The 16,211-nt window shown below is 33.7% G+C and overlaps 1 protein-coding gene across 2 annotated transcripts in view; it reads right to left on the reverse strand.

The window, feature by feature from the left end:
• CHM (CHM Rab escort protein) overlaps window positions 1-16,211 on the reverse strand; it is a 189,021-nt gene that overhangs the window by 120,938 nt on the left and 51,872 nt on the right. For both annotated transcript variants that reach the window (XM_012784563.3, XM_012784564.3), the window contains 2 exons: window positions 11,122-11,194; window positions 8,197-8,321 (listed from right to left, as the gene is read on the reverse strand). In XM_012784563.3, coding sequence (XP_012640017.1) covers window positions 8,197-8,321; window positions 11,122-11,194 — 198 coding nt within the window. The remainder of the gene's footprint in view (window positions 1-8,196; window positions 8,322-11,121; window positions 11,195-16,211) is intronic.

Raw genomic sequence — 16,211 nt, forward strand, 5'->3', positions numbered from 1 at the left:
ATAAATGCCTATAACCAAAAGACAAGAAGATCACAAATAGACAATCTAATGAAACGACTCAAAGAGCTGGAAAAAGAAGAACAGACCAACCCCAAACCCAGCAGAAGAAGTGAAATCAACAAGATCAAATCAGAACTAAACGAAATTGAAAACAGGGAAGCTATTCAGGAGATTAATAAAACAAAAAGTTGGTTCTTTGAAAAAATAAACAAAATTGACACACCATTGGCTAAGTGTACAATTTTTAAGTTAAAATTTTAGATTTCAAACTAAATAAGTAGAATTTAGATTCCTGTTATAAAAAAAAATCTTTATTTTTGGTATGAATTCACTAGAGAGTTGGTTCATTTGAATCTACCCAGCAAATTTTTATCCTACTTTAACATGATGCAAGAAAATGGAAAGCAATGTCCAATAATATGCAAAAATTAGGGCAGAAAATGTACAAGTTATTGTCAATATTTTAGAAAGATAAAAATCTCTTCTCACTAAAGAAATTACATGACATTATACAATTAACAAACAATAATCTTTTACCTAATAATAATTTGAGTTTGTGTGACTCAAGTGCGAATTAATGTATCATTTCTTTAATCACCTGTTGAAGATTTAAAACTAGAAATAGCTACTTTTATTCTCCCATATAAACTACAAAAATATTCCATAGCAAGATAGGGGAACTCTCATATATGGTGGGAATGTAAATTAGTATAGCCATGATGGAAAATAGTTGTAAGGTTCCTCAAAAAATTGAAAATAGATCTTTTGTATGATCCAGCAACCACACTACTTGGCATATAGCCAAAGGAAATGAAATTAGTATGTTGAAGAGACATTTACACTCTCATGTTTATTGTAGCACTATTCACAATTGCCAAGATTTGGAATAAACCTAAATGCCCATCAGTGGATGAATATACAAAGAAAATGTGGTATATATACACAATGGAATACTATTCAGCCATTAAAAAGGATGAATTCCTATAACATGTGGCAACATGGATGAGCCTGGAGGACTTGTAATAAGCCATGCATAGAAAGACAAATACTGCAGGATATCACTCATATGTGGAATCTAAAAACTTGATCTCATAGAATTTCAGAGTAGAACAGTGGTTACCATACACTGGGGACCAATACGCAGGGAAGGAGGAGATAGAAAGAGGATGGACAACCAGTATGTTACAGTTAGATAGGAGGAACACATTCTGGTACTCTATCACACTGCAGGGTGATTACAACTAACAGTTATGTATATTTCGAATAGAAGAGTTTGAATGTTCTCACAACAAAGAAATGATAAACGTTTAAGATGATGAATACACTTATTAGCCTGATTTGCTCATTCCACAATGTATACATTTATGGAAACATCAAATTGTACCCTATAAACATGTACAATCATTATGTCAATAAAAAAAATTCCATGGTGTATAAACTACAGTAACAACAACTAAAGAATACTGGATTCATTCAGGAGGACGAGGCAGGAGGATCACTTAGCTGAGTTTGTGACTTAACCTAGGCAACACAGTGAAACCCCATGTCAAAAAAAAAAAAATCAGATTCATCCCGTATCTTCCTAACACTGGGAATTAGGCACTTTAATTTCCCATTACAGATATGACTACTTTATAATACCATATAGTATTGTAGTAAATTAAAGAAATAAATGTAGTTCCTTAGGTACTAGTCTTTACAAAGAAAATCACTTGATGGGATAGCTCCCTCAATATGCAGGTATGTGTTTACCTGATGACTGAAATACAACAGGATACAATGGAAATACTACAGGTTTTTGAGTTAGATAAACATGACTTAAAATTCTGGCTCTGCTATCTCTGGCTGTCTCTGAACCTCTGGTTATTTGGCAATTAGATATACCTACAATTCATGCACATGACTGCTATACAGAATAAATGAAATTAATATGTAAAGCAACAAGCTACAGCAGTTGCCACAAAGATAATATCCAATAAATGCTAGTCCTCTTTTATTTCCCCTCCATAAGTCAATTGTGTTATCACAAAAATTCATTTCAATAAAAAGTAATATTTGTATAGCAAAAATATTTCTAGGTCCAAACCAGTAATGAGCCCATTTATTTTAAGCAGCACTCATGATAACAAAGCTCTGGCAAAACAATCCAGATAGTTGTTTAGTTTATGATACTTGATTTTATCCTATGATAATATACTAATTACTATTTATATTTTAGTATTTAGCCTAACTTTGCAATAACCCAAAGTATCCAATTTAAGACCTTAAAATGAACACCTCAAAATATTTTTGAAAATAAGTAAACAGCAATCAAAAATAACAACCCTATGTGTTTATGTTAGAATACAGTATTATTGACTTGCCATGTGCTTTCAGGTATTTTCCAAGCAACAGTGATGGGTGTGCATTGCTCCATTTACATTCTTGCGCAGTACTTGTAATCAAAGATAAAAAAATCAGAAGGCTACTGGTATGGCTATGATATTGTTTATGGCTAACAAATAGATATTTTAGTCTTCTTTGATGTCAAATAACCAAGTGGCATATGTGCAAATCAAACCATAGATTTTGGCCTAATGAACACTGACGCTATAAATAAGCCAAGTTATCTGATCAAAAATGGAAGACAAGTCATTTATTTCACCCTTCATATCATTATAAAGTTATATTTACATAATATTAATATCTTGGGAATTTACAAAAATATTTAAAATAATATCTCATATATATAGTGCACCAAGGATTCAAGTCTGACTTCCATTTATTTGCTTGATACAACCAAATACAGTAGACTTTTGGTGTGAATGACCATTGAAGGGTAGGACTTTTAACAATGTGTCATTTGGCCAGATTGTGGATTTGAATTGCATATGCTGAAAGAGTAATGTGCAAGAACAATATATTTAGCAAATGAAAGACTAAATGATTGATTAGCATTAGTGTATAATAATAAAGTCCTCATAATAAATTCCTTTCTGGGAAAAAAGGCTCATTAAGTGAGCCTAAGGATAAGTAGAAAACACAATTAACCTGAGGCGTAAGACTAAGGACAGAAAAAATATGACTCTCAATAGAAAACTGATTTTTTTTTTTTGAGACAGAATCTCACTCTCTTGCCTGGGCTAGAGTGCCGTGGCATCAGCCTAGCTCACAGCAACCTCCAACTCCTGGGCTCAAGCAATCCTCCTGCCTCAGCCTCCCGGGTAGCTGGGACTATAGGCACACACCACTGTGCCAGGCTATTTTTTTCTATTTTTAGTTGTTTGGCTAATTTCTTTTCTATTTATAGTAGAAATGGGGTCTCGTTCTTGCTCAGGCTGGACTCGAACTCCTGAGTTCCTGCCGCCTTGGCCTCCCAGATTACAGGCGTAGGCCACCTCGCCTGGCTGAAAATAGATTCTTAAAAAGACAGCCAGTGGAAAGGAAAGCATAAACTCTTCCTTTTTGCCAAAGACATGATTCTTCAGTTAGAAAATCCCAAGGAATCCACAAAAAAATTTCCAGAACTAAGTTAGTTCAGCAAGATTTCAGGATACATCCAAGATCAACACATAAAAGCAAGTACATTTCTAGCTATTAACAATGAACTTGTTAAACCAAAATTGAAAAGACAATATCATTTATAATTTCTCCCAAAATTAAATACTTAGGTATACAATTAATAAAATATGTACAGAATCAGTATGCTAAAAATTACAAAATTCTGTTGAAGGAAATCAAAGACAAGCTCCATAAATGGAGAGATATACCATGCTTATCGACTGGAAGACTCAAAATAGTAAAGATGTCAATTCTCCCCCAAATTGATCTATACCTTTAATGCAAATCCTATTAAAATCCTAGCAATGTTTTCTTTTTAGAAATAGACAAGCTTACTAAAACATTCATATGGAAAGGCACAAACTCTAAAATAGCTAAAACAATCTTGACAAAAAGTAAATTGGGAGGAATCATTCTACCTGATATTAAGATCTATTTTACAGCTGCAGTAATAAAGACAATGTGATATCAGTGGAGAAAAAGACATACAGGTCAATGGAACAGAATAAAGAATCCAGAAATAGACCCACCCAAGTATAGTCAACTGATGTTTGACAAAGGTGCAAAAGTAATTCAATGGAGGAAAAATAGCCTTTTCCACAAATGGTGCTGGAGTTACTAGATATCCTTAGATTGGGGAAAAAAAGAACATTGACCTAAATATACAGCATAAAACTATAAAACATTTTACAAAAATAGAAACTTTTCAGTATCTGTGGCTAGGCAACAAGTTTTCAGACTTCATCCCAAAAGCATGATCTACAAAAGAAAAAAACTGGACCTCACCAAAATTAAAAATATTAGCTCTGCAAACTATCCTGTTAAAAGAGGATGAAAAGACAAGCTACAGATGGGGGGGAAATATTTTCAAACTACACATCTAACAAAGAACACCTATCTAGAAGAGATAAAGAACCCTGAAAACACAACAGTAAAAAAAACAATTCCATTAAAAAATAAGACATGAACAGACACTTGACCAAAAATGATATCTGGATGGCAAATAAGCACATGAAAAGATATTCAAAATCACTATCAGTAAAATGTAAATTAAAGTTGCAATGAGATATCACTACATACCTATCAGAATGGCTAAAATAAGAAAGTGACACCACCAAATTCAGGTAAAGATATGGAGAAACTGGATTACTCATATATTTATTATAAGAATGTAAAATGCAGCAGCTCCTCCAAAACAGTTTGGCAGTCTCTTTTATTATAAAACTAAACAAGCAATTACCATATGACCCAGCAATTGTACACTTAGGTATTTTTCACAGAAAAATGAAAACTTTTGTCCCATATAAATGTTTACATAAAAACCTATACACAAAATTACATAGCAGCTTTATTTGTAATAACCAAAAACTAGAAACAGTTAAGGTATTTTTCAATGAGTGAATGATTAAACAAAATGTGGTATATCCATACTATGGAATATAACTCAGCAATGAAAAATGAACAAACTATCGATCTATACAACAATCTGGATGAATCTCCAGTAAATTCTGCTGAGTGAAAAAAAGCCAATGCCAAAAGGTTACATACTATACAGTTGCATTTATATAATATTCTCAAAATGACAAGATTATAGAGCTGGAAAACAGAATAGTGGTTGTCAGGAGTTAGGAATGGTGGGGGTGGGTAAGGAGGAAATGAGGTATATTTATAAAAAGGCAGTAGAAGGAATCCTTGTGGTGACAGAATTTTTCTATAACTTGACTGTGATGGTGGATACAAGAACCAACATGTGATAAAACTGTATGGAACTGAATACACACACACAAACCCTATATCCACAAAATGTAACATGAACAGCAATAACATATATGCTAAAAAAGAAAGCAAAATCAAAAAGGCAGGAACCTGTACCCTATTTTTCATTATTTACAAAAGGGTATTCACAAAGATTTTGTGATGTATCCCTCACGAACGTCAAAGATCTACTACATAGTGATACTCTTACTTACCCAGCAGTAAATAAAATTTTCTAAATAACTTTTCTTTTTTTTTTTGAGACAGGGCCTTGCTCTGTTGCCTGGGCTGGATTGCAGTGGCATCATCATAGCTCTAAGCAACCTCAAACTCCTAGGCTCAGCCTTCCAAGTAGCTGGGACTACAGACACACACCACCACACCCAGCTAATTTTTTTACTTTTTGCAAAGACAGGGTCTCACTCTTGCTCAGGCTGGTCTCGAGCTCCTGGCCTCAAGGGATCCTCCTACCTCAGCCTCCCAAAGTGCTAGGATTATAGGTGTGGGATATCCTGCTCAGCCAGTAACAATTTTTTAACTATTTTTAATACTCATCTTTCTAAAATGTGCTTCAAATCTCCCTATTTTTTCAAATGGAGGATAGAGAATATTATTTACCTTTTGCCCAAAGACTCTGGGGTATGATTATAATCATCAATGGTTATAGTGTGCCATAATATAGTGATGTCCTTGACAGATCTTCTGTTACGAAAAGTCATTTACCCCTACACTAAAGGGGCAAATGCTCTCAGCTTGCTGATGCTGTTTTCTTCTTCGTTAGTCTATCAACTAGCACCTAAAATAGCAGCATATTAGAAACCCGAAGAATTTTTGTGATCACCTAGTCCAAATTCTTCATGTTCTACTAATGGTAAAACAGAAATCCAAAGTGGACACATCTCTTGCTCAGTATCACACAGCAAGTTAAATCATAAAGGCAGGACTATAATCCCTATTTCGGTGTGGTTCTCAGTGTGCTTGCCTCTAGTAGATACCCCTTTCCTATTTGCTGCTTTAATAGTAGAAAAAGCAGAAGATAAGGTTGTCAGAAAATTGTATGAAATAAGGCTTTTAAGTTAGTGGCTCCTAGGTGATCACTGCTCATATAAAGTAAATCATCGTGACAGCTGTTTTGGCCATAGCCCCTTTCACATAATTCCAGGTTTGTGGCCATCATCCAAAAGATTAAGGATGCCACAATCTGGCTGAGGTTAAATGAGGTATGGTTATTCCCATTTACCCATGTGGTTAGCACCTACTATAGATAAGTAGATTTTCTGTACAGTCCTCTGCTTCCCTGGATGCTCTTGAGGCTCTTCCTGCTTACTATGACACTAATAAACAGCTAAATTTTCCAAGTGAATGAAGACATATAGAACATTATTCCAGTTCACCTCTTGCTCTAATTGACAAGGAAAGGAACATATGGCAGAGTCCTATTTGCTGTTTTAAAACAAACCTTCCACTGATATCTTTTTATTATAGTTTCTCACTTTGAGAACTTCCAAAAATGAAACTCAAGAGATCAGGAACTGAAATGACATGATTTCTTCTGCACTCAAAATGTGTCAGTTCAGTCATTAGAAACTATTAACCTCAGTTATCACACAGAGTATAGAAATCAGAGGCTTTGAAGTATCAAAAAGTACATCTCAAAAGGCCACAGTGTGACTGTCACTATATGGTAGTCAAGTAATATTTATATACATACAATATCACACAAAGAAGTTGCCAAATATTTATTCCTAGTTTCATTAAACATATGATTTTCCAGTTGAAACCACCTTTTGTTGTAAATCTTTCTGCACAGGCCCTGAAAAATGTCAGTGAGCTATATCTTTTCATAATGAATGTCATTTAGCATTATATAAATTATAATCTATATCTGACACTTAAAGGCTGTGCTTTTACAGAAAATCATAGAACATTAACTGTATATTTATGGGGAAAAAACTAGTTCCCTGAAAGATACGAACATAGATTTCTTATGAACATAAGAAATCAAGCTCAAGTTCCCAAACTTTTCACGGGCTCAGGTAACACTTACCACTCTGCCACAACAAGGATGTGAAAGATGTAGAGCATATCCTGAAGAATCCCGAGTTTATTGGAACAGAAGTTTTAATTACTATTAAAGTGCCTGACAGGCTGATGTTCTAAGCCTCTGGACTCTATAATTACTAAAATGATTGCACTTAACTATGTGATTATTAACTTTCAACCTGTCAACCGTATGTTATTTGAAAAAATAATAAACTATTCCAATTATTTTAAAACAATTTATCACTTGGAGGAAGACACTTAAAGCATTCTAATTTTCCACTGTCCTAATTTACAAAACTATGTAACCAAATGTTATAACCACTCAGTTTAATTTTTTTAAATTAAAAATTATAACCTTCTATTTACTTATACTGAATATTATCTAAGAAGGATAGTATAGTTGGAAGAATACTAGGATAGGAAAAATAATAATAATAAAAACCCTGGGTTTTTTAATCTTAGGCTCTACTACTCTCTAGCTTAGGTATGGCCCTGCCATTTTCCAAGCCATCTGATCTTCAACAAGTTACTTAATCTCTTTGAGCTCCATTGAGGATTTTGTAAAAAATGCAACAAATATCATATACCCTACCCTAGCACAGGATTGTTGTGAAGATCAAATGAGATAATGCATTTAAAAGATTTTGCCAAATTGTAAGGCATTGATGTAAGATGTCTATTGTTGTTACCTAAACAGAGAAAACTGAAAATTACACTTAAAAACAAGTAAAACCAGCCTATCAATGACTTTCAGCAACCAATGCCATATAAATAAATCCTTATTATAGGCTTCTGAAGAAGAGTGAAAAAGAAATCATTAACTTATTATAGTTTATCCTAAATAAATACTTTTCATACCTAGCATAACAAAGTACTTCCACATGTTGAATGGCTTTGTCTTTCCTGCTAAGAGCAATGGCTTCTTCATTTTCAAGGATCTGCTTTTGACATGTTAGAGTTTCAGTCACAATGTCATTGTTTTCCTGAACAAAAAACAGATAAGTTTTAATTAAAGTGAGCAGTTTGAACCTGGAATTTTCTGAGAAACTTTACATTTTGTCAAAATTCATGCATTTCTTTTTTTTTTTTTTTTTTTTGAGACAGAGTCTTGCTTTGTTGCCCAGGCTAGAGTGAGTGCCATGGCGTCAGCCTAGCTCACAGCAACCTCAAACTTCTGGGCTCCAGCAATCCTTCTGCCTCAGCCTCCTGAGTAGCTGGGACTACAGGCATGTGCCACCATGCCTGGCTAATTTTTCTACATATATTAGTTGGCCAATTATTTATTTCTATTTGTAGTAGAGATGAGGTCTCGCTCTTGGTCAGGCTGGTTTCGAACTCCTGACCTCGAGCAATCCGTCCGCCTCGGCCTCCCAGAGTGCTAGGATTACAGGCGTGAGCCACCACGCCCGGCCTCATGCATTTCTTTTTATCCCATCAAAACTCAAAGAGAAGGATATCACTTTAGAGTCACCAAAGTGATGCTGACAGAGTATGCCAGCTTCAAAGGAAGGATAGGAAAACAATGTGTAAAAATCTATCGGAAACTAGCTCTGGTTTACAGATTTCTATCAGGATATGTGACATTCTGATACAGTCATTTGGACATGGCTGTTTCATATTGCTTAAAGAACTAACCCTCCACCTGCTTAGAATCAAGCATATCTGTGGTATATACTAATTGTTAATAATAAAAAAGGTGTCTTTTCTTTTTACATTTGGTTGTCAAAACATCAGCATCAAAATAACTTCCTTCATTTTATTTACTTTCAGATCTTTGAAGGTTAGTCACTAGCTATGTCAAATACTGATTACATGTAAAAGTATCTTTGAAAGGTACTCAGCTCTATATAACTAAGGGCTTTATAATAGTCAATCCCTGAATATTTTATATTCAGAAAAATAAAAACAAGAATGTATAATAAAGCATGTAACCTCTCACTTGAGTCTGAAAGTGGTCCCTAAAAATTTTCAGTGATTCCTAATTACATTATATGGAGAAAATTATGTGTACGGCAGTATTTGAATAAAGGAGATTTTTGAAGATTTTTGAAGATATCAAAATATACGTTTTTTCAAATGCCAAGGATCAATTTTTAATCTGTTTAAAATTTTAAGCTGTTTAATACACATCTTTCTCAGAGAAAACGTCTTGATATACATTTTGAAAATGCTTATATATACTCAAGAAACTAGTAGTGAAATATAACTATAACATTTTCAAGTACATTCATCACAGAAAATTTCTGAAGCTACAAATTTCATAAAGTAGGACAGTAATTATTTTTAAAATGCTTTGTTACCCTAAATTTAACATTTTAAACTGAAGAAAAGTTGTGGCAGATGGTTCATATTATAAAGTCTAACATTAGATAGTACTAAACATCCCACATAAATAGAAAAAAACATAAAGTACAAGAACTCTGAATGTGTAGACATAGGGTCTGAGAAAAGAACCATGGACCAGGGGAGGGGGAGTGAAGGGGAAAAGGAGATGGTGACAGAGTCAAGATTCTGGAGTAAAACAAGCATTAAAATAAAAGAAACTTCTTTATAACAATGTTTTTATTTGAACAAATCTAACACATTACCAAAATTTATTTTCAAAAATCCCTTCACTCACCAAAACTTTTCCATTATGACAACTGGGGTATTTGTTGTTGCTGTTCTGAGAATCTAGACTTGTGGGAATTTCATTTCAAGCCATATATACCCATTTGCATAAAATTAGGACAATTTTAAAAATCTGTCTTATAAAAACTGGTAAACTCTATAACATAACCCTTCATATTATGCTGTAAGTGCTCTCTAAAAAGCTTCTTTACAATGGTGTTTAACATCGATAGTAGTGAGAGCATACTCTTAGAAAAAAGAATTACTGAATTTACACTTAATCTCTTTCCTTGCTTTTTCTTTTTGCCGATTCTGTCAGATGACCTCTATAAAAGCAAAATTACCACCGACTGAGATCATTTTAAATTTAATGTATCTTCCCCAAATAGTTGGGGTTTTCTTATTTTGTTCAAAATATATTCGTATCTCTTTGAGGTATCTCCATATTGCTTTCCACAGAGATTTTACTTACTAGTTTGCAGTCCCACCAGCAGTGCATGAGTGTTCCTATCTCTCCGCATCCACGCCTACATTTATTGTTTTGGGACTTTTTAATGAAGGCCATTCTCCTTAACTGATCAACACTTAAGTGCACATACAGTAATAACATTCAAGGGGTGTCAGGCAGATGGGAAGGAGAATGAGGGGATGGGTATATACACACCTAATGGGTGCAGTGCGCACCGTCTGGGGGATGGACACACTTGAAGCTCTAACTTGGGTGTGACAAAGGCAATATATATAACCTAAACATTTGTACCCCCATAATATGCTGGAAAAAAAATGAAAAAAATATATACTAACTAAAAGAGTAACTATTAAACATGGTATTTTATAAGGAGCTGGGATATTTTTTTCTGCAAGATAATTTTGGGGAAAAAATCTTGCCTTATATGTGGGCATATAGAATAATTAGGAAATGGTATTAAGTATATTCAATTTACTCTTCAGCCAATATATCTATTTATGTTTAAAAAATGATACCTATATGATAAAGGCATCAGAAAAATATTAGCTGAAAAGGTGACTATGCATTTATTTTGTTAAATAAATGAATAAAAATAAAGTATCTAATCCTATATTACAGATAAAATTTACAGTTTTCTTCAAAGCAGGATTATTACATAACACAAAACACAACCTAGCAAATCAAAAGTCAGATAAGAACTTTACCTGATATTCCTTTAGCCAGGACAACAGTCCTGAAAACGTAAAACTGGCCCAGTTTCCTCCATAGTAGCTTCTCCTGTAACAGTAAAAAAAAATAAGAGTAAAGGATGTAAAAATCAAGTCACTGATCTTCATGAACACACAATCCTTTACCATGAAACTCACTTCTAACATTATTGCCTCAAGAGTTCAAAATACACATAGTTGGGATATTGACATAGGAGGAAGTGGTAGGATAAAATAAAAATGAGCCTCTCAGATCCCAAAGGAAATTTTTCATTGTTTAAGGATTTAAAACATAACTTGGGTTCCTTAAAGCATTCTCTACTGATCATGTGAACAGCTTGACATGAGCATTGGGCTCATGTGAACTCATATGAATGCATATGACTCCTGGGTTGGCAAAACTGGCTAGGAAGAAAAGCTTGATAGATCTCAAAGCAAGTCACTGAAAAACTAACTGCTGAATTTTCTGTAAGTAGTTAAATCTATACCACCACCACCAAACCCATTACCAATATCAAACACAAACACACACACACACACACACACACACACACACACACACAAACAAAATTGACTACTCTGGATAAAGTGGAAGGCCCTGTGCTATTCTTAGCCTTCAGGGCCAAAAATATCCATAAAAGGAGATCCTGAAATACTGTTACTGACATCACACCAAGACTTCTGCAATAAGTAAAACAGGAACAAAATTCCTACTGATAACTGGATGTGCTATTAATTTTATTCTTCATTCCACAGTCCTGTGAAGATCACTGTTTTGGAAAACCCAGAGGTCTCCTAACTAGGATCCGATAAACCTTATAGTCACTGGACTTACATGCAGATTTTCTACAATCAGAACTCTCTAGTTCTGCACTGCATATTGGGCTTTCCAATTCTTATAGAACCATTTACATTTACTGACACTGTATGATGAACCCCAAAGCACACTTGATTGCACCTACAACATCAATTCTGGATCAGGGTGGGAGGGATTCTTGGTTTTGTTTCCATTTTCATTTTTGCTTCTTTTTCTCTAATGAAATAAACATCCATAAAAACTTTTTAAAATTAAATAAAAATAAAACCTTTGCTATATCTAAAATTACTCTTCCATAATGCTACTGGATATCATATCAAAATTCTGATATGTTTCTTCTCAATCAATTGTTGATAATCACCACCTTGCTCTAACAGAAAAAGGGATTAAATCAAACACATATGAAAGTAAGTTTATCAACAGAGATCACTACTGTACTTATATCTGATGGCTTTCTCAGGGATAATGTAAATTCATACATTGTCCAGAATCTCCAGTGGGCTTTAGACAGAATAGAATTCAGCTTACACTAGCAATTCTAGATGGCCAACCCTCACTACTACCTCTTCCCATCCTCCAAATATATAAAACTCAAGAAAATTAGAAAATACCCTGGATGTTACAGGGGGAGAAACCTGAAGCCACTGGCTCTATATTTTTTATTGAGATCTTTAGATTTCTTTTGAATCACCATAAGGTCGTAAGTGAGTAGCACTGACTAATGGGTGAAAGCATCAAGAGTAAAGTAAAATTTTTTTCAGTGGATACACCAATTTATAAGTAATAAATATATCTCAAAATCTAGCATTGCGGGTAGACAAAAGTTTCTTAGAACACACGAAACAATAAAAACTATTGATATATTAGACTTTATCAAAAACAAAAAAAACTTTTCCACGAAATGCATCATTTCAAAAAATGAGTGAGCCAGGCACAAACTAGGAGAAAATATTCACAAAATATATATGATAAAGTCCTGGTACCCAGGATATATAAAGAACTCTTTCAACTTAAAAAGACAAATATTAAAATTTTAAAGTGGGCAAAGAAAGGGTTTGAACAGACACTTCACAAAGGAAGTGGTTAATGAGCACATAAAAAGATGCTCAAAATCATTAGTCACCAGGTTAGTGCATATTATAATAAAATAGCACTAAAAATGAACATATAAGATACCATTGCACATCCACCAAAAGAGTTAAAAAGACTGACAATACCTGGTGTTGGTGTGGATAGCCAGAATATCCTTAAATTTTGGTGGGAGTGTAAAATGATAAAAATTCTTTGGAAAACTATCTGGCCATTTCTTAAAAAACTAAACATATATTTACACTATGATCCAGTAATTCCATTCCTGGGCAATTACATGAGAAAAGCATATATTCACAAAAAGGCTTTTATACAAGTCTTTTCACAGCAGCTTTATTCCTTAGTAGCCCCAAACTGGTAACAATCCAAGTACCCATCAATGGCAGAATGAATAAACAAACTGTGCTTTGGTATATCCATAGGATACATACTGTTCACCAATGAAAAGGAATAGACTGATATATACAGCATAGATGAATCTCAATGTTATGCTGAGCAAAAGCCTTAGCCAAAAGGAACACATATTGTCTGATTCCATTCATATGAAATTCTAGATTAAGCTAAATTACTTAATTTATAATGAAAAATATCACAAGAGTGACTTCCTTTGAGAATAGAAGGGAAGTCAGGATTTGACTGTGAAGGGGCATGATGGAACTTTGTTCTTTATCTTGATAAGGTTCTTAATTACACGAGGGTATGCATCTGTCAAAAGTGATTAAATGGTACACTTAAGATCTGGGCATTTCACTGTATGTAAATTTTATCTGAAAAAACAAACAAATATTGAATTCTAATTAGTGATATGTATGCTGAAATGTTCAGGACTGAAGTTAATAGATACGTACAACTTATCAGACATATAAAACAATAAGATGGAATGACAAATGGATAATAAAATGAATACATAGGTAGTTATGTGATAAAACAAATGCACCAAAATGTTAATTGTAGAATCTACATAGATACACCTATGGTCACAGTATAATTTTTTCAAATTTTCTGTATGTTTGAAAATTATCATAAAACATTAGAAAAATGAAAGAAATCTAAACACAGGTTTTCAAACACTGACCATGATGTGTCAATTTCTAAAGTATTTTCTGCTATTATTATCATTAAATGCCTAAGAAAGCTCTAAGAAGGGTCATCTTGCTGTTTCTTTCCATTATTGACTTGAAGTCAGTTCATGGTCAAAATCTATTTTTCTCCCCTATACCTGGTCACTTGGTTTTTGACAGAGCTAATTGGTTCTAGTATTTTTCCATGCAGCTCCCATTTTCAACTTTTCCTGTTGATGTACTCTTAATATCACCATCTGGTGATTTCATCCAATTATGTATGTAAAAGGTGAGAGACACGGTTTTGATTACTGTGGTCTTTCTGACAAAAGAGGGTAACATTATTACTAGTAAACCCACTATAAATCCAGTACAGATTTTGACTAAATTCATTGTAGTATTTGTATGGTTCTAAATATGGTTTATAATATCCCATAAAGACAAAGACAAAGACTTTAGGTATCAAAATCAATATGACAAAAAGAAAAAGAAAAAAAACCAATATGACATTCTAATATGCTCTCAGGAACAATACTGAAATATAAATAGCAAAAATTAAAACCCACAAAATATTTTCCCAAGATTATCTTTAAAGATATAGCTTTAGAACTCTGACATTCAAATTCAATTTATAAAATATTATTTCCATTAGTTTTAAAACTGCTTCTGTAGGGAATAATAAGACTAGGTTATTGGTTTTTTTTTTTTAAACCTCAGAGATACGATTTACTTTAAGGACAAAGTGAGGCCTTCCTGACTGAGAAAAAAATAAGAAAAGGGGGTACAGCACATTTTCTCCCAATTTTGTGTCACAACTGCCTCTGTACACTGAGCAAATGAAAAAAGTACTTTATGATGGAGTATGAAGCTTATCTCTATTGCTGGGAACACTATTTTATATGATCAAAAAGGCTTGCTTAAAGCTAGTCTCTTTGTGTAACTAGAAATGAGTATTCACAGTATTTAAAGAGCAAACATAAAATTAATGTCCACACAATGGGAAAGTGACCTAAAATTTTCAACTAAAATAGTAAAAATCGCAAACAGGTTTTTTTTTAATTTTCAAAGACAGAAAAGCTCAATGATTATGATATCGAGGTATAGTTCTCCATTGAGTGTAATACTGACCTTGAAGTTATAAAAAACCTTGTTTCCATCTCTTTAAAGTGTCACATAGCTTGCTCAGAGTGACACCTAAGTTTTACCAGTTTCTGATAAATAAGGAAATGAGTTACACAACTGCCCTACTAATACCAATAAAGAAAACAACAGAACAATATAGCAAAATATAGTATTGAAACAGTAACTCGAGACATTTCTCATCCTTTACATAGTGTTTAATGTTAAAGCAACATTATTTTGTTTAATGTCTCCTAATAGAAAGAAATATATTATAGGTAGATATAAAAAAAAGTTGAACTGTATGAGTAAGCAAAGCATTAAACCCATTAATTAGAGCCTATTAATTAAATCCTAACAATCTTCTTTTTCATTGTGCATAATTACAATTCAGTGTTAAATATTCAGCAGCAGGCATAGCTACATGATGCTAAACTACATACTGTATTTCACAATGGCTTCCGCAAATGAGTCCAAGAACACTGACAAAAGATGGAGCTACTGACATTCAGGCACATTCATCTGGGAATCGTTTTAATTACTAAGAAACTCAGGAGTTGAAAATGTTTTCAGGCAGGTAGCCTATGGGATCCAAGCGTGCTTGATGGGAAAGAGAAAGCAGCATAGCTCAACCTCCAGACTGCCCTATTCTACCTTCACTGCTCCTATAATTCCTTTTCCTAGAATAGTAGTAATACCACCCTCCACCGACAAGCGGTTTTAATTTTCCAAGTTGTTTTCACAACTATTGTCTCATGGATTCTTGCAACAATCTTGTGGGGCAGATAGAAAGGGTGTTATTTCATAGATGAGAACACTGAGGCCTGCCAATGTAGAAATTAGTCACTGGTCAAGGGCCACACAGCTACAAACGGCAGAACTGCAATTGAAACTCAGTTTTCCTGAACGAATAATGTCCACTGCAACATAAAAATTCCCAAACTTTTAAGCTGGCTAGCACTATGTAGTCCATAGGATATTGTAATGGTAGCTGTAGTTCC

The sequence above is a fragment of the Microcebus murinus genome, chromosome X (assembly GCF_040939455.1).
Source record: "Microcebus murinus isolate Inina chromosome X, M.murinus_Inina_mat1.0, whole genome shotgun sequence".
Taxonomy (NCBI): domain Eukaryota; kingdom Metazoa; phylum Chordata; class Mammalia; order Primates; family Cheirogaleidae; genus Microcebus; species Microcebus murinus.